The sequence below is a fragment of the Salvia hispanica genome, chromosome 1, assembly GCF_023119035.1.
Source record: "Salvia hispanica cultivar TCC Black 2014 chromosome 1, UniMelb_Shisp_WGS_1.0, whole genome shotgun sequence".
Lineage (NCBI taxonomy): Eukaryota > Viridiplantae > Streptophyta > Magnoliopsida > Lamiales > Lamiaceae > Salvia > Salvia hispanica.
Genome location: NC_062965.1, coordinates 16,211,720 through 16,231,071, shown reverse-complemented (window position 1 = coordinate 16,231,071; position 19,352 = coordinate 16,211,720). Strand labels below are relative to the sequence as shown.

Here is a 19,352-nt window from a genome sequence, read left to right as displayed (position 1 = left end):
ATGCACTCAGTGGACTCATGCCGAAAACATTTTATAAAAAGAATAATTATCATGCCACCATTGAGTGACCTTGGGGTTTTGAAAATGCCCAAGACACTAAAAATCATTTCCATTGTAAAACTCGACTGCAGTCATTTTCCCATAGATGTCTACCATATCTGATCCATTGATGACAAGGAATGTGGCCACATTCCAAGTCACTAGACCGGCCGACCCAAAAGACGGCTCACGATCCCCATTGGTGTACACTAGCCTGAGTAGGGACTCACTCCCTAGTCAGATCCGAATTCGATTATCCATAGATGGCAAAAGCCACAGCAGATAAGTTCCATAGATAAAACAAAACATGGCATGACAAATATTCATTTTCACGTAAAAATATACTTAGGGCATTGCCCTTATTTAAAAAGAAAGCCCACCTCATTTAAATTCTCCTTTCGATCTTACTTTGCTCGTGGAGATAACCCCTTTGATCCGATTTCTCTATGACCGTAGAACATTGCTTTCAACCTTCTCATAATAATTCAAGCCCAAAAGTTAGAATTCTCGGCCCAAGCAATTAAAAATAAGAACAGCCAACTTCTTAATTGAATAAGAAATAGTCCAACCTTAATATTATTCCTTGGCCCAAAACTTCAAATACTCCAATCCAACAAGTAGGATACAGAGATCGACTTTTCCATTCTTTTCCCAAAATTTGAGCGGCAACTCCTCATCTCAAATCTGCCATCTCCTATCTCTCCTCCCTGTCCCTCCTTCTTCGTGCCGCCGCTGACGTCCCCTATTCATATACTCTTTCTCTCCTACCATCATACATCGTCGCCTCTCTTCCTTCAGTTCGCAGCTCCTCCGTCGGCTAGAAGACAGCGTTGTTACTGTCACAGTTTCACGCCGTTATCTCCGGCAAATCGTCACTCCGTCCAGCCTTGTCCCCTAGCACAGCAGTCGCCGCTGCGTGCGCCCAACAGACCGGCCGTTGCTCATCTTCTCTCTGTCCCTGCTCAAAAACAGCATCGCGGAGTTCCGCAGCGTCATCGTGATACAGCTACTACTGCTGTCGCTGCTATACTCGCCCTAGGTGCAGCCGCACCGCTGCTGTCAAAGTGCTGCTGACGTCGTCGCTGCCGGGTCAGCCGCTGTTGCTCCAGATCATCGGTCATCTTCCGTTCTCTTTCTTTTTTTCTCTCCGTCCGCTGCAGTGCTCCAGCCACCGACTCACTGTTATGTCATGCCCAGATCTTCTCTCTCTCAATCTTCATCGCCACCCTCGCAACACAACCGCTGCGCTTCCGCCGCCGCCACTGCCTCAACACAGCACCGAGATCGCTGGTCGTCGCCGTGAGACTCCGTCGCTTGATTGGACCGGAAACGCCTCACTCTCTGCTCTCTTCTAACTCGTCACTGAAACTCCTAATCGGTAAGCCCCAAGACTCTCTCAATTCGAAAATCATAAATCGAGTAAATCCCTTCTTCTCTTACGGCGATTCAGCGCCGCCGACGGCTCCACCGCAGCGCTGCCGCTGCCATTCCAGCCCTCGGGGTTGACTGACCCGCCTTGGTCTGATTCGAGGGAAGGTCGCCACATCGAACTGCTGTTGCTCGCCTTTGCCTGCTGCTCACTGCAATAGTCCGTCATCCATCCCTGCTGATTTTCGACCCACATAACTCTCTCCTTTCACTCGGGTGTTTCCTCTCCGTTTGTAAACTATGGAGCAGATTAGGGAGTATAGAATGGGATGTAAATCTGCCGTTTGGAACGTGGTGTATATTGGAATTCTGATCGTGCAGGAGGTAGAGAGTAACGCCTATAACTGCAGATCATCGAAGAATGCACGGTTTTATCTGAGATTGAATGAATGAGGAGAGAGATCGTGTGATTGAGGAAAATATAATCTGAATTCTGTTCCATAATTTCAGGGTGTGCAGGTTTTGTGGAAACAGATTTGTGAAACTAACACACGACAATATTAGGGAATTAATTGGGCTGATCTGCAGAAATAATGAAGTTAAATTGGGGCTCAGAAGAATAAATGGGCTTCCTCAAGAAAAATAATTTGACATTGTAAAAGAATAAAAGTAATAGGCCCAAATTTGTAAATCCTTCTCTCGACAATAGAAATAAAGGCGAAATTTTTTTCCAGGTGCACAAACGTCGTCCTTTCCAGAACAAATAAAAAGGTATAAAAAATCGGGGTGTTACAATTATTATTCAATTGATAATGAAGTTAGTACGACAGAATTCTTCTTTTATATGGAGTGAAGCATATCAATAGAGTTTTAACGAGTGGAAGCATCGGTTGAATATGTCCCCTATTTTGGTTATCTCCACAGGTACAAGATATTATGTTATTTATAGTGATGCGCTGAAACGTAGGTATGGTTATCTTTTGACTTAATGGAAGGTTTATTTGCTTATGCGTCGTAACAATCGCAAGTATAGGAAATTTCTTATTCTGTTCAAAATTTGTTATTAGCGATATTATTTTGCTTTGAAGATTTGACATCATTATCTGCAGGAACGCTTATATGGTATTCTAGTATCTTATATATTGACAGAGATCCGCGATTTACTATCTCAGTATTGATAAAGTATGTGGCCACCCCCAGTGGACGTATGGGGTACCCCATGAAGGGGCCAACCGGGTGCGTGTGAATGCCGACATGCACCAACGACAAACTCATATTCGACTCCAGACGATTTAATTGAAGAGCTTTGGTTGCGTCGGGGTCGTCGTTGATATGTTCATGTGTGTAATTTGATTAAGTTTTTTTTTTTTTTTTTGTTGTCGCTTTTTTTTAATCTAATGAAATTATTTTGCACTTTGTTTAATTCCGTATTCGTGTCGACATTTTAATTCCGTATATTGTTTAATTCCGTAAATTGTTTAATTTGGTGAAATTGTAAATTTTTTTACTGCGGGAAGTCCGCGCGGGAAGGGCGAGGGATGTCCGCCACTATGTTGTGGGAAGTCCTTTTGACGTGGCAATGCTGTGGGAGGTCCTTAAGACGTGGCAGAAGGTGTTTTTGGAAAGTTCGTCAGGAAGGCTATGGGACATCCGCCCCATTAGAGATGCTCTAAACATCCGATTTTCCCCTCATCCACTTGCGAGTATTTATTAAACTAACTAATGTTGTGAGTATTAGTTGGTGAGACTGGAATTGTATCATTGGACGGAACATTGATAAAATCCATCAATTTATTATTCCATTCGTACTGTATTAATTGTCTATTTTTACCATTTTCGTTTGTTCCTATTAATTGTCCACTTTACTTTTACCATAATGGTAAATAGGCATTATATTCCACTAACTTATTTCATTCACATTTTATTATAAAATTAATATTAAAAATGAGATTCATATTCCATTAACTTTTTAATCCACTTTCATTTATACTCCCTCCGTCCGCGAATAAGAGTCTCATTTCTATCCGGCACGGGTTTTAAGAAATGTTAAGAAAAGTGGGTTGAAGAAAGTTAGTGGAATATGGATCCCACTTGTATAGATTAGTTTTAAATGATATGTGAGTGGGGTGAGTTAGTGGAATGTGAGACCTCTTTACCATTTATAATAATTATGAACCGGAACTCCTATTTGCGGACGGACCAAAATGGAAAAACAAGACTCATATTTGCGGACATAGAGATTATTTCTTAAAATATATGCCAAAATCAAAGTGAACAATTAATAGGGGATGAAGAAAGATGTTCCTATGCATCTACAGACTATCGTACCATTGTAAACCTGCAACCTCGTACTTCTTCCTTGATTTGCGAAATCTCTTCAGATTTTTTCTTCTATACGAAATCAAATAGTATTAAAAAATGTGTATGTTAATTTTGAATCTCTAACTGAAAACTTAAATAAATAGGGAAAAAAAATTCTGAATTCGCCTCTTATCTTTCAAATGAAACTTAATTTGTAGCATAAAATGCTAGAAGTCCATGTACAATTTCAAAAGACACGTGGACTCGTTTTTAACAACTTAACCTAACAAATGTTGATTAGATTTTTCAGCAAAAAAGGTCAAGAAAAGGACTTATGTGGTGGTCACATGAGATGTAGACTTATGTGGACTTTGTAGTAAAAACAAATACGGAGTACTTAATTTAATTAGAAAACTCCAAAATCTAATAAATTAGACACTTTCATGAGTCATGAGTCGAGACTGAATCCAACAAATTTTGATTTGATTAGATTAGATTAGTCACTATCTTGAACACATGTGTAGACTTATGTTCTTTACCGTTTCACATTAAATAGGGAGTAGTATTGAACTATCATCACTCATCATAAATATACACTTAATAACATACTAATATTGTCTATATAATTTGGTTATTTTATTGTATAACATCACATAATTAGACACACCATTGGAATTATTAATTGTGACAACAGTATATATGGATACAGAATTTTAAATCTTGATACACATATCTTCTAGTAACAATTTTGAATGATCAGAACCATCCAACAAAATATTTTACACGACGATATTAACAACAACGGATCACGTCATCATGATATCATAACTAATCATCAAAATTAATTTTTTGTTAAATAGTTTACACTTACCAACTCTCCCACTTGAAGACTCAGTAGGCCCTCGTCAATTTTATACTCCCTCCGTCTCATAAAAGTTGAGATAAAACTTTTGGGCACGAAGGTTAAGAATTTATATTAAATAAATAGGAGAGATGAAAAAAAGTAGGAAAGATAAGAGAGAGTAAAGTAAATGATGGAATAAAAAAAGAATGATTAAATGTTTTGTCTTTACTTCAAAAAGAAAATGACTCAACTTTATTGGAACGGATTAAAAAGAAATACGACTCAATTTTTATGAGACGGAGGAAGTACTACGTACTCTACTCTAGTAGAAAATTTCATTAGAATTGTACAAAATCATCATATTCAATATTATAAAAATGCATAGAAATTAGGACATTGTAAATGACAAATGAGTTGTAATTATAATAATAATAATTGTACTCATAAGTGGCTCTAATTTTGAAAGCATCTTCAATCATACATTGACCAAATTATACTCCTATTACTGATGAATGATGATGGCCTACCGCAAATAATAACCTTTATATTTTGTTTCTTAGAGCATCTCCATCCGTGCTCTTAGCTAAGAGCACGGAAATGGATTCGGACCCACTTTTACTCCTTATCCTTAGCTAAGAGCACAACACCCACATTCGTGCTCTTAGCTAAGGACAAGCTCAAGGGTCCCACCATTCTATTATTCAATTTAAATAAAAATATTTCCACAATATTAAAATGCATTAAATATACCCGGAATAATAATACAAATTATATAATAATTAAAAATTACATAATTAAAATCCTAAAAATTAAAAATTACATAATTACAATCCTAAAAATTAAAAATTACATAATTAAAATTCATAAAATTAAAAAGACCCACTACTCGTTGCCGAATTTCGCCCAAATGTGATTGATTAGATCTTTTTGTAGCTCAGTGTGGGCTCTTGTATCGCGCATTGTGTGTCTTCTTTCGATCCTCTCGTTCACCGTCGTATGCACACCTCGGCGTGGGGGAGACCTCGCGGTTGAGCTTCCGGCTTCATCCTCGTCGTAAAAGTTAGCCGCCCTCGGTCCTTCGTCGGCTATAATCATGTTGTGCAAGATAATGCACGTGTACATGATGTCGGCGATATTCTTAACGTACCAAAGCCGAGAAGGAGACTTCACAATGTTGAATCGGCCTTAAAGGACCCCAAAAGCTCTTTCGACGTCTTTCCGAGCAGACTCTTGACGCTGCGCAAAAAGAATCCATCTCGGCTCTTGTGGATTGCTGAACGACTTCACGAAAGTCGACCACCTTGGGTACATACCATCGACGAGATAGTAACCCATGTGGTATGCATTTCCGTTGACGGTGAAGTCGATCGCCGGTGCTACACCATTCAAAACATCATCGAAGAGTGGTGAAGAATATAACACGTTCAAGTCGTTGTTGGATCCGACAACACCGAAATATGCATGCCAAATCCATAGGCGGTAGTCGGCGACCGCTTCAAGGATAAGCATTGGGCCGCCACCTTTGTGGCCGCTTAAGTGTTGCCCCCTCCAAGCAGTCGGGCAATTCTTCCACTTCCAATGCATGCAGTACAATGCTGCCTAACATACCGGGAAAACCGTGGACTGTTTCGTGAAGACGAAGCAACCGTTGACAATCGTCGGTGGCGGGTGCCCGAAGGAATTCCTAGCCGAAAGCAGAACGAACGCCGTCGCAAAAATTCTTGAGGCATAGGATTCCAGTTGACTCACCGACATGCAAATACTCGTCGAAGAGGTCAGCCGTTTGCCCAGTAGCAAGTTGTCGGATGGCACAAGTACACTTTTGCAACGCCGTGAGACTTTGCCGACCGGTTGCGTCTGCACCTTCTTGAAAGTATTCAACGCGGGTGGACAATGTGTTGACAATACGCATAAACAACCGTTTTGACATGTGAAAACAGCGCCGAAAGTTATTTTCTGGATACCGCGGCTGGTCGGAAAAATAGTCGGCAACGAGCCTTTCATGGGCTACCTCTCGATCACGAGGGATGTAGCGACGTTTTGCTCTAGTTGGTTGAGGAGGAGGGGCGGGGGTATTGGCGGCGACATAGGCTTCATAGGCGGCACGATATTGTTCATAATATTCTTGTTCTTCGCGCTCCGCTTCCGCAATGAGATTGGTGAAATCCATTTTTGAATTTTTTAGAGAGAGTTTGAGTGAGAGAGGAAGATGTAGATGATTTAGTATGAAAAAGTACGAATGAGAGATAATTTGATGTAAAAAGTAGATGATGAATGTGTGTTATTTATAGATGATTTTGGGATTAAAAAAAAAATCATAAAAATCCAAAAAAAACGTCCATAAACGGCTCTATTTTTTGGGAATCCAAAAATATTTTTTTGGTTTTATTTTGAAATATTTATGAATTTTTTTTAAAAATAAAATAAATAAACGAATTTGCCAAGGGTTGCTCAGCGGCGCGGACGTGCTCTTAGCTAAGAGCAGCGCCGTACCGTTGGCGCGGACGGACGAGCTCTGTCCTGCGGCATGGACGGACAGCGGCACAGGCGAGCACCGCTGCAGATGCTCGTTACTGTACTGTCCGTCGTTTTCCAATGGATTCTTTCTCATTTTTATTTTTGTTTTTATTTTATTATAATTATTTTTATTTAATTAAAAAATAAGAGACCAGTGTAGAATAGAAAAAAAGTGGACCCACCGAAAACTGCAACAATGGCTGCATTCTCATTACTTAGACCGAAAATGCTGTCAACTTGATTCGCTTTTCAGTTTTCATCATGATGAAATCCTTGTACAATATCCAAATCTATCCAATCAAAAAATGCAGCAAAAGTTTTACAGGTAAAGTAGCATTACAAAGGTATCTATTTCTCCCTCTCCACCGGCGCTAATGATAATACCCTCTTGCATTCTGATCACCGCCATCATCCACTTGTCTCTCTGTGGGGCATTCTGTCGAGCACAAGGCGGCAGTAACAACACCTCAACCAATTCCTGCGGAAGTAACGGCGAGTGTGGGGAATTCGGGAGCTGCGACCCGCAAGCTGCACCAGTTTGCAGTTGCTTGCCCGGATTCACCCCGCAGAATGCTAGGGATTGGGAGTCAGGGAACTGGAGCGGCGGATGCGCGAGGAAGGTCGCTTTGAATTGCGGCAACGCGACGATTGGCGATGGGTTTAAGAAGCTCGATTCGATTAAGATTTCCAACTACACTTCCCGATCGTCTGTTTCGGAAGACGAGTGTGAAGGTGTGTGTTTGGGGGAGTGTTCGTGTATGGCGTATGGGTTTGATTCAGGGCTAGGTTGTTTGCTGTGGACTGTGCCGTTAATCGACGTTCAGGTGGGCTCCAGCTTGGCCTCTGATCTTTACATCCGCCTCTCACTTGCTGATTCTGAGTTTGGTAATTTCTTCTCTTTGTTAGGAATTTGATGATTTTATTGATTGTGTTTGATTCAGTTTATTAGAATTGGGAATTTAGAGTTACTGCTAATAGATTAGGTCTTATGTTCTTTTTCTCTGTAGCAGGTCACAAGAAAGGGTTTAAGAAGATCTTTATAGTTTTGCCAATCCTTGGCTTTGTTGTTTTGTGTGTTTGCTCATGTTTTGGTTGGAAATGGATTGCTAAGCATCGAGGTATTGTTCGTAAATGTAATATCTAGACTTAGTAAATGTATACAAGCTTTGAGTTAGTTGTGTGTGAATTAGGCAATGGAGAAGCCATTGAACATGGAAATGGGAGGGTGTCGCGCAATGATACCTCTGCTCAAGATGCATTGAGTCGAGTTAATCTTGAAGACGTACCGTTGTTTAAATTTGAGGAACTGGCTAATGCGACCAATAGTTTCTCTGAAGCTAACAGGCTAGGGAAGGGTGGTTTTGGTCCTGTCTACAAGGTACTAAAATGTGTCTCGTCTCGTGCTTATTCATGTAATTGATCTTAACTATTTATCATCGAATATAATGGCTGTGCAAAACTGTAGGGAGTTTTGGCTAATGGAAGAGAAATTGCAGTTAAGAGGCTTTCAACTGCATCGGGACAAGGGATGCAAGAGTTTATGAATGAAGTGAAGCTCATTTCTAAACTCCAACACAGGAATCTTGTTAGATTACTTGGCTGCTGTGCAGAGGATAGAGAGAAGATGTTGGTATATGAATACATGCCTAATAAAAGCTTGGATTTTTTCCTATTTGGTCAGTTCAGGGTCTATTCTGTTTTAAAATTTGATTGCAGTTTATGATGTTATTCTAATTCGTTTTGATATCGACCAGTATACTTTCTTCTTTAAATTCTGCTTAGATCAATTGCAAGAGGTCCTAGATTGGAGGAAGCGTTTCAATATTATTGAAGGTATTTGTCGAGGCCTTCTTTATCTCCATAGAGATTCTAGATTGAGGATAATCCATCGAGACCTCAAGCCAAGCAACATATTGTTGGATAATGATTGGAACCCGAAGATTTCAGACTTTGGCATGGCCAGAATATATGAGGCCAAGCAAGATCATGTCAGCACAGTAAGAGTGGTAGGAACATAGTAAGTATATTCCTCAGTGGTGTAAATTTTCCTTAGTTATGTTACTCAATGCAAGTCAACTTGAAGAAGCCCTGCTAATGTCATTTTCTTGCAGCGGATATATGGCTCCTGAGTATGCAATGAAAGGGAGATTTTCGGAAAAATCAGACACGTTTAGCTTTGGAGTTCTGATGCTGGAGATTGCTACCGGGAGAAGGAACACAAGCTTCTATCCCCAAGAAGGCTCTTTGAACCTCCTCGGACATGTATGTCAGCTATAAATGACCTCTATTTAACGATTCCGTTCTGTATCTGCTGTTGCTATCTATTTTTCTCTATAAATTGTTGTTTTTACTCGACTTGAACCATATATGATGCATAAGGTGCTTCAAAATGGTCAACTGATGTGATATTGAAACTATAGATTTGGACAGCATGGAATAAAGACATCGTCACGGCTTTGATAGATCCAAGAATATTGAGTTCAAGTTACCGGACTGGGGTGATGCGGTGCATACATATCGGATTATTGTGTGTCCAAGAACTTCCTGAAGACAGGCCATTCATTTCGGCTGTACTGTCAATGCTAAGCAGTGAAACCATAGAGCTTCCTGAACCAAAGCAATCGGCGTTTTCTTACAACTCGAGCCGCACGGATACAGGTACAAGTTCTTCTCAGCAGAGTAAGAGTAGTGGCTCCTTGAACAATGTAACTATCTCAGTGGTTAACGGTCGATGATGCTTGTCGACTATATACATCTGTTTGGATTTGTTGTAAATGGATTTTGAGGTCGGGGTTTAGGTTAGTGAATTAGGCGTTCGCTGGTACTGAGTTACCGGAGAGTTTAGGATCGCCGGTGATGGGAAAACGGCCATCAAGAATCAGTCGGGAATGGCTTGAACTTATTGAGCTAAGAGAAAGATAAGATATGGAAGTGTACCCATTGCTTGAATGTAAAAGATGTGTACACTTGCTATTTGAAGGAAATATAACCAATTAATACAGCTCAGTAATGTTACATCATCTCAACAACTAACTACCTTCTTTTCCTAACTAACTTCTTTCAGCTACTTGTATTTATGTTGTGGTTACTGGGTAAGCAAGTGCTTTGTTATAGATATTTTGCACATCCACACATACATAAAGGAAAAGGTGAAGATTTATATATTAGAAGCTCATTGAAACTAATAACTCTAGTTATAACTGTACAAACGACAACTCTATTATTCCTAATTTCAAGTTTGAACTTTGAAAGCATATTTATGATGATGGCCTGCTGGATTATATTGTAAAAATAACTTCGTACTCAAAAATTATATGCAAATAATAATCTTTGTAGAGTTAGAGATAAACAAATATGAGTTCCTGGAAAGTTATGGAGGTTTGACCTTTGGGGGAATATTAGGTAAGAGACTCAACGTGTGTCATAATTAAGAGGATATATGTTGGGAAAGAATTTGAGAGCATTCAACGCATACCAATATCAACATAGTGCGGCGGAGGTAAAGTGCAAGACCCACGCTTCCTTCCACTAGAGTGAGTGCTCGTTTGATGGCGTGTGAGTCAATGTTTTAAAAACCGGACCGGCAAGCGAACCGATGAAGCTACTGGTTTACAGTTCAATTGGTCGGATCGGTTCAACCATCGGTCGAACCGTTTTACTATAGCTTATATAATTAAAATATATATTTTATAAATATATCAAATATATCAAATTTATCAAATTCATATATATTTTTATATAATTTAGTGAAAAATAAAATATTATTAAACTTAATTGAAGATAAATATAATTAAAACTTAAATTTAATTAAATATATATGACAATATTAAAATTTAGTGTAATAAATTACTATTAAAATTTATTAAATAACAAATTTAATTAACATATTTTATTTATAATTAATTATAATGAATTAATCAATTTATAAAAATAATAGTTAATCATAGAATGAATGAAAATTTATTCATTGAAAGTTATTGTTATATCACAACAATTGAAGTGGTGGAGTGGTAATGGTGTTGGACTTATATACATGAGGTCTATGGTTCAAATCCAATTGGACACAAAATTTTGAAAAAAATCTGAAAATGTCAAAAAACCCGGTTCAATCGGTTCTTGGTTTCCGGTCGAACCAGCCGGTTCAAAACGGCTCAACCTCTCGGTGGCCTAATATGGTGAACCGAACCGGCATAAAAACCCGGTTCAATCGGTTCTTGGTTTCCGGTCGAACCAGCCAGTTCAAAACGGCTCAACCTTTCGGCGGCCTAATATGGTGAACCGAACCGGCATGAGCACCGATTTACGGTCGGACCGGTCTGACTGGCCGATCCAAACCGGTTTTTAAAACACACCGTGTGACGGTGTAAATGAGCTTCATTTTATCTACTCACTCTCTCCATCTACCGGTGTAAAGCCAAGTTTGTGAAATATTGATGAAATGAAGTTCGTAGAATGTGGCTACATTATCAAAAGTAGTAAAAAAACAAAAGAAACCTTTATTATTGAGTGGACGAAAATGACAAAATAAGATGAATTAGTGAACGAATAAAGTAATTTTTTAAATTAAAAAAAATTAAATTTGAGGCTCTTCTTGTCTCAAAATAAATGTCATATTTTAACGATCTCCTAATTAAATTATGAACTTTCCATATTAATACTCCATATTTTATTTCTTATTAAAGTCGACCAGAGTCATGATGAAAGCAGGGACCCACCGTCAAATACAATGGCTGCATTCACATCATTGCTTAGATGAATTACGACGAAGGTGTCAACTTGTTATGCTTTCCATCAACATGAAATCCTTCTTCAATCGTTTCCAAACCAATTCCATCAAACAATGCTGCAAAATCTTACAAGTAAAATAACATCACAATTCTAATGAGAATACCATCTCACATTCTGATCACCGCCACCATCCACTTGTGTCTCTGTGCGGCATTCTGTCGAGCACAAGGCGGCAGTAACAACACCTCAACCAATTCCTGCGGAAGTAACGGCGAGTGTGGGGAATTCGGGAGCTGCGACCCGCAAGCTGCACCAGTTTGCAGTTGCTTGCCCGGATTCACCCCGCAGAATGCTAGGGATTGGGAGTCAGGGAACTGGAGCGGCGGATGCGCGAGGAAGGTCGCTTTGAATTGCGGCAACGCGACGATTGGCGATGGGTTTAAGAAGCTCGATTCGATTAAGATTTCCAACTACACTTCCCGATCGTCTGTTTCGGAAGACGAGTGTGAAGGTGTGTGTTTGGGGAATTGCTCGTGTTTGGCGTATGGATTTGATTCGGGATTTGGGTGTTTGATGTGGAGCGTGCCCTTAATCGACGTTCAGACGGGCTCCAGCTTGGGCTCTGATATTTACCTCCGCCTCTCTCTTTCCGATTCCGAGTTGGGTATTTTCTTCTCCTTGTTGAGAATTCGATGATTTTACTGATTGTGTGTGATTCAGTTTATTAGAATTGGGAATTTTGAGTTTTTGCTGATTGATTAGGTTTTATGTTCTTGATCCTTGTAGCAGGTCACAAGAAAGGGTTTAAGAAGATCTTTATAGTTTTGCCAATCCTTAGCTTTGTTGTTTTGTGTGTTTGCTCATGTTTTGCTTGGAAATGGATTGCTAAACGCAGAGGTAATGTTCGTATAAGTAATCGCTTGAGTTAGTAAATGTATGTATACAGGCTTTGAGTTAGTTGTGCATGATTTAGGCAATGGAGAAGCCATTGAATATGGCAATACTACTCAAGATGCAACGAGTCGGGTTAATCTTGAAGACATACCGTTGTTTAAATATGAGGAACTGGCGAATGCGACCGATAATTTCTCTGAAGCTAACAAGCTAGGGAAGGGTGGTTTCGGTCCTGTCTACAAGGTACTGAAATGTGTCTCGTGCTTATTCGTGCAACTGATCTTATCTGTGTCGTGCTTGTTGAATATAACGGATGAAAGTTCTGCAAAACTTTAGGGGATTTTGCCTAGTGGGAGAGAAATTGCAGTTAAGAGGCTCTCAAATGCATCGGGACAAGGGTTGCAAGAATTTATGAATGAAGTGAAGCTCATTTCGAAACTCCAGCACAGGAATCTTGTTAGATTACTTGGCTGCTGTGCAGAGGATAGGGAGAAGATGTTGGTGTATGAATACATGCCTAATAAAAGCTTGGATTTTTTCCTATTTGGTCAGTTAAAATTTGAATACAGTTTATTTTGGTGAAACAATGTTATTCAAATTAAATTTGATATCGAGCACTAAGCTTTCCCTTCTGCTTAGATCAATCGCAAGAGGTCTTAGACTGGAGAAAGCGTTTCAATATTATTGAAGGTATTTGTCGAGGCCTTCTCTATCTCCATAGAGATTCTAGATTGAGGATAATCCATCGAGACCTCAAGCCAAGCAACATATTGTTGGATAATGATTGGAATCCGAAGATTTCAGACTTTGGCATGGCCAGAATATACGAGGCCAAGCAAGATCATGTGAGCACAGTGAGAGTTGTAGGGACATAGTAAGTCTATTCCTCGGTTGTGTGAAATTTTACCTAAATTAGGTTACTCAACTTGAAGATTGTCATTTTCTTGCAGTGGATATATGCCTCCTGAATATGCAATGAAAGGAAGATTTTCAGAAAAATCAGACACGTTTAGCTTCGGAGTTTTGATGCTGGAGATTGCCACTGGGAGAAGGAACACAAGCTTCTATCCTCAGGAAGGCTCTTTGAACCTTCTCGGACATGTATGTCAACTATAACTGACCTCTCTTTCGAGATGACATCAAGAACATTTACGATTTGTATCTGCTGTAGCTATCCATTTTTCTTGATAAATTGTTGTTTTTACTTGACTTGAAACTTTAGATTTGGACAGCGTGGAAAAAAGAGATCGTCACACCTTTGATAGATCCAAGAATATTGAGTTCAAGTTGCCAGACAGAGGTGATGCGGTGCATACATATCGGACTATTGTGCGTTCAAGAACTTCCTGAGGACAGGCCATTTATTTCGGCTGTACTGTCGATGCTAAGAAGTGAAATCATAGAGCTTCCTAAACCAAAGCAGTCGGCATTTTCTTATAAGTCGAGCCGCACGGATACAGGTACAAGTTCTTCTCAGCAGAGTGAGAGTAGTGGCTCCTTGAATAATGTAACTCTCTCAGTGGTTTACGGTCGATGATACTAGTGAGCTAACTTGACCTTCTTGATCTAAGAGAGATAAGATGTGATACAATTGCTATTTAAAGGAAATTGAATAACAGATTAATACAGCTCATTAATGTTACACCTTCTCAACTAACTCACTAACTAACTAACTTGGCTAACTAACTTCCTTTTTTGTTGTGGATAAGTCAATAGATATTTTGCACATCCACCCCACACATACATAAAAGATGAAAAGGAGAAGATTTATATAGATTCATTAGAAGCACATTTCAGCTAGGTTTGGTTAGTAAATCAATGTTTTTGCACGTTCACTTATGTTGAGACTATAAATGAGGGAGTACATAAATCTCTGATTCAATAATATGGAAATATTCAAATATTAGAGCTAGTAGACTAACGTAACTACATGTCATTCTCTCCGACCGAGCTGAATTGTTACCGCCAACTTGCGGGCCCGCAATATGGAGAAAAAATGCTATAGCAAACACTGGAGTATAATTTTCTGGCAGAACTTGAATGGAAGGCTCAAAGTCCAAGTCTTCTAATCAATTTTCAAAGTCTCCCCTTTGGTGAGCACTTAATACATCAATTTCAATACTTTTCAAAACAGTCAATAAGATCAAAATTTACGTTCTATTCCATCCAACTATAAAGCCACTTCACTAGCAGCCACCAAAATCACAAATCCAGTCTTGAAACATGGCAACCAGAATCAACCAGCTCTTGATTCATAAATCAATTCTTCTTCTTATAATCATCCAAAGTGTTTCATGTTTGGGCATAGAAAAAGACACTATTTCAACCGGAGTAGTGATCAAAGATCCACAAACCATCACATCCCAAAAACAGATATACAAATTAGGATTCTTCACACCTCCAAACACAACCAACCGCTACTTAGGCATCTTCTTCGCCTTCTCCCAAGAAACTGTGATTTGGGTCGCCAACAGAGACACACCCCTCACTGATTCTTCCGGCGCCGTTACTCTCTCTCGAGACGGCAATCTCGTCGTCTTGGAGGGGAGTACTAATAAAACCGTTTGGTCCACCAATCGCACCACCACCTCTCCTGTCATGAACTCAACCGTCCAACTCCTCGACATCGGCAATCTCGTCTTGCGGGAAGAGGCAACGGGAGACGTGTTATGGGAGTCGTTCTCAGATCCTACGGACGTGATTGTGCCAGGCATGACGCTGAGCCAGAACGTCAATACAGGGAAGATGGTGGCGCTGTCGGCGTGGAAAAACGCCTCTGATCCCGAGCTAGGGAGGTTCACCGCCGGCCTGGATGCATTCAGCATCCCACAGCTTGCCAGCTGGGACGAGGGAAGGCCACACTGGAGGAGCGGGCCGTGGAACGGCCTCATCTTTCTCGGGATCAAGGAGATGTTCTACGCCTACTTGGACGGCTTCACTCAAGTGAAGAACGACAGCGCAGGGAATTTCTTCTACACGAAGCCGCAGGAGAATGTGTACAAAACAGCCAGCGTGAATTCTACTGGAAGCGTGATTCGGAAAGTGTGGAATGGCGTGGCGAAGAGATGGGAGGTGGGGTGGTCTGCTCCGGAAAATGAATGCGATGTTTATGGCAAGTGTGGGGCGTTTGGTAGCTGTAATGTAATGCATTCGCCTATTTGTAGTTGTTTGAGAGGTTTTGAGCCTGTAAATGAGGAAGAATGGGGGAGAGGAAATTGGACTAATGGTTGCAGGAGGAGGAACCAGTTGCAATGTGGAGATGATGAGTTTGAGAGGCTGCGGTATATGAAGGTTCCGGACTTTGCTCAGCCCTTGCCTGCTGGGGTTCAAGACGAGTGTCGAACCAGATGTCTGGGGAACTGCTCCTGCATCGCTTATGCTTATGATAGTTACATTGGTTGTATGTTTTGGAGTGATACCTTGATTGACACTCAGGAGTTTGGCAGTGTTGGTGTTGATCTCTACGTTCGTCTCTCTGCTTCTGAATTCGGTAACATCCTTCACAAAATTTACTAGTTATTTCTCTTGCAAGCTAGTGAAGGTTGACAGAATTGAAATGATCACTTTGTTTATACAGGTGGCCACAAGGAAAGAAAGCTTTTCATCATAATTCCGGTAACTGTGGGTTTTGTTTGTATATCTATCATGATCTTCATTGCTTGGTGGCTGATGGTAAAGAGGAAAGGTGATTAGCCAATTAACCTTTTATTACTTAGACATAATAAGTACTCTTGAACTGATATCGTTGTTTGTCAATCAGGCGACAAAGTGAAAGATACGAGTATTGTGGAAGCAGGCCAAATGTTTACTACGGATTCAACTGCAATCGTACTTAGAAATGAGACAAAGGAAGTTAATATCGGTGAGTTACCAAAGTTCACTTTCGAGATGCTTGCTAAAGCAACTGACCAGTTCAATGAAGATAATCTTCTTGGAAGGGGTGGTTTCGGTCCTGTTTACAAGGTAGTATGATTTACAGTTTGATGTATTCAATTCTGCGTATTTGAACTCATTGAATGGCAAGATCAGATATGTGCATTTTGGTAGGGAATTCTGTCAAACGGGAAAGAAATCGCTGTAAAGAGATTATCAGCAGAGTCTGGACAAGGAATGCATGAATTCATGAATGAAGTTATTGTGATTTCAAAACTCCAACACAGGAATCTTGTGAAACTGTTAGGAGGTTGTGTTGAGAAAGAAGAGAAGATTCTGATATATGAATACATGCCAAACAAAAGCTTGGACGCTTGTCTCTTTGGTCAGTTCAACGATCTTCATACGCATCTAAAAACATGTTCCACATCAAAGTTTTCATACATTTATGGTTTGAACAGGTCCTACAAATCCAACAAAGAAGTTGTTAGATTGGAATATGCGTTACAGCATTATCGAGGGCATTGGGCGAGGCATACTTTACCTCCACAGAGACTCAAGACTAAGGATTATACACAGAGACTTGAAACCAAGTAATGTTCTGTTAGACCAAGACTGGAATCCAAAAATCTCGGATTTTGGGATGGCAAGAATATTCGGAGGCAATGAAGACCATGGAAGCACTGCAAGAGTCGTGGGAACATAGTAAGTTGATATTCATCATTTATACATCATCCTTGGAATAAACGCGTAAGTTTTGCTAACATAGTAAGAGAATTTAACAGCGGATACATGGCGCCAGAATACGGAATGGGAGGCAGATTTTCTGAAAAATCTGATGTATACAGCTTCGGAGTGCTGATTCTGGAGATTATAAAAGGGAAAAAGAACACACACTATTTCAATGATGAATTTTCCTTGAGTCTCATAGGATGTGTAAGCACTTGTCAAATTTTTTATAATAGTTTGAAACTAATCCTGATAAATTAAATAAGTTATGTTTGAATTTCAGGCATGGAAAATGTGGAATGAGGGTAACGGTTTGAGTTTCGTGGAGGAAAGCATCGCAAGTAGGGAGACGGAGGAAGATATGGTTCGATGCATTCAGATAGGGCTGCTGTGCGTCCAAGAATCACCGAACAACAGACCTGCGATTCAAACCGTTCTGTCGATGCTGAGTGGTGAAATTGTGGAGCTGCCACTACCCAAGCAGCCAGTGTTCGCGGAGCAGAATGAGTCAACGAACCATAATGGCTACTCCAATAACGAGCTCACTCTCACCGTGCTTGATGGCCGATGACTTTATTGAAACTCATAATCTCAGCTCGTCTTAGCTCACGAGCTCTCTCCATCACGATCGTTAGCATTGGTAGTTTGTTATGTTTCTGCTACAGCAAGCTTCTCTCTTCCTCTCCTTTGTTTCATGCATTGTGTATGTCTGTATAATAGGATACTCAAACTCTTGTATCTTTCAATACATTCAATAAGATTAATTTTCTGAATTCTAGTCTCCCTTTTGTTGCATCCATCTCTCTTCTCTTCTTCCTAATGGCAACAAACTATCTATCAAAAGGTTACTATAAGAAATTGATACCAATATTTTTAAAAAAGTAAAGGTTAGTTTTGGTCCTAAACATATTACCAAAATACGAATTTGATCCAAAACATTCACTTTTTGAAAAACATGTCCATAACAAGTGAAAATGTCGACGAAGTAGTCCTTTTTTTTACGATTCCATAAAAAAACTAACGGTCACCGCTAATTGCACAGTGACATGACCGTTAGTTTTTTGATGGAACCGTTAAAAAAAGACTACTTTGACAAGAATTTTACTCCCTCCGTCCCATATAATTTGGGACACTTTGACCCGGCATGAGTATTAAATAATCTAATGGAAAGTGAGTTGAAAATGTTGGTGGGATGTGAGTTCTATTTTTAAAGTATTAGTTTTATAATAAAATGTGAGTAGGAATGAGTTAGTGGAATATGAGGCCACAACCAAAAATGATAAAAGTGAAATGAGACAAATTATGTGGGATGACCCAAAATGGAATACTGGGTCAAATTATGTGGGACGGAGGGAGTATTTGTTATGGACCTATTTGTCAAAAAAGTGAATGTTTTGGACCAAATTCGTATTCTGATTATACTGCCTAAGTTTCCTAAAAATAGAGATTCTTTATTTTTTGGTCTATTTCCTAAAATTAGAAATTGTCAATTTTAGAAAATGGACTTTACAATTTACTAACACTAATTCCACTATGTTACTACTCCACTCAGCAATGATAATATTTTTTTAAAAATTATACTGTCTTTGTTTCCTAAAAATAGAAATTCTTTCTTTTTTGGTATATTTCCTAAAATTAGAAACTCTCAATTTGAGAAAATGAACTCATAGTCCATTAAGACTAATTCTACTATTTTTCTACTCCCCTCTTTTACTTTATCTATTTTTTCTTTATTACTTAGATCAACTTTGTATTAAATCGTGTCATTTTTAAAATTTTTATTTTTAGGAAACGGAGAAAGTAGTATCTATTAATAGCACAAACTATCTCATAATGGTATCAGTATTCACTATCACATGTCTCCAAATTTCAATATATCCCAAACTTTGTCCATGACAACATTATCCCATTTTCAACTATAAAAAATAATTAAAGATATTATTTGGGTTAGTGAATCACAAAATACGCAGGTGGACCGTACTAATGACTAAATATCAAGTGAACAAATAGAGACTTTTATCTCTTTGTTTGAAAATCATTCCCCTATGCTATTTTGCAT

At 39.4% G+C, this 19,352-nt stretch overlaps 2 protein-coding genes across 6 annotated transcripts; both read left to right on the top strand.

Moving 5' to 3' along the window:
- Window positions 1-7,326: 7,326 nt before the first annotated feature.
- LOC125221033 (G-type lectin S-receptor-like serine/threonine-protein kinase At1g11330) lies at window positions 7,327-10,070 on the top strand. 5 transcript variants are annotated; one of them, XM_048123165.1, is made up of 7 exons: window positions 7,327-7,954; window positions 8,080-8,187; window positions 8,245-8,447; window positions 8,535-8,745; window positions 8,852-9,086; window positions 9,181-9,331; window positions 9,490-10,070. In XM_048123165.1, exons 1-7 carry the CDS (start codon window positions 7,444-7,446, stop codon window positions 9,802-9,804), a joined length of 1,734 nt encoding a protein of 577 aa, XP_047979122.1. In that variant the 5' UTR covers window positions 7,327-7,443; the 3' UTR covers window positions 9,805-10,070. The 5 variants fall into 5 exon arrangements, with proteins under 5 accessions (XP_047979122.1, XP_047979129.1, XP_047979115.1 ...); XM_048123172.1 differs by having other exon boundaries at window positions 8,077-8,187; window positions 8,260-8,447; XM_048123158.1 differs by having other exon boundaries at window positions 8,077-8,187.
- Window positions 10,071-11,847: 1,777 nt separating this feature from the next.
- On the top strand, window positions 11,848-18,066 carry LOC125188434 (G-type lectin S-receptor-like serine/threonine-protein kinase At1g11300). The gene is made up of 14 exons (XM_048085287.1): window positions 11,848-12,461; window positions 12,584-12,694; window positions 12,771-12,934; window positions 13,028-13,238; window positions 13,331-13,565; window positions 13,642-13,792; window positions 13,914-14,220; window positions 14,913-16,181; window positions 16,269-16,376; window positions 16,452-16,654; window positions 16,739-16,949; window positions 17,026-17,269; window positions 17,350-17,500; window positions 17,577-18,066. The coding sequence occupies exons 1-14, from the start codon at window positions 11,951-11,953 to the stop codon at window positions 17,862-17,864; spliced, it is 4,164 nt and encodes a 1,387-aa protein (XP_047941244.1). The 5' UTR covers window positions 11,848-11,950; the 3' UTR covers window positions 17,865-18,066.
- Window positions 18,067-19,352: the final 1,286 nt, after the last annotated feature.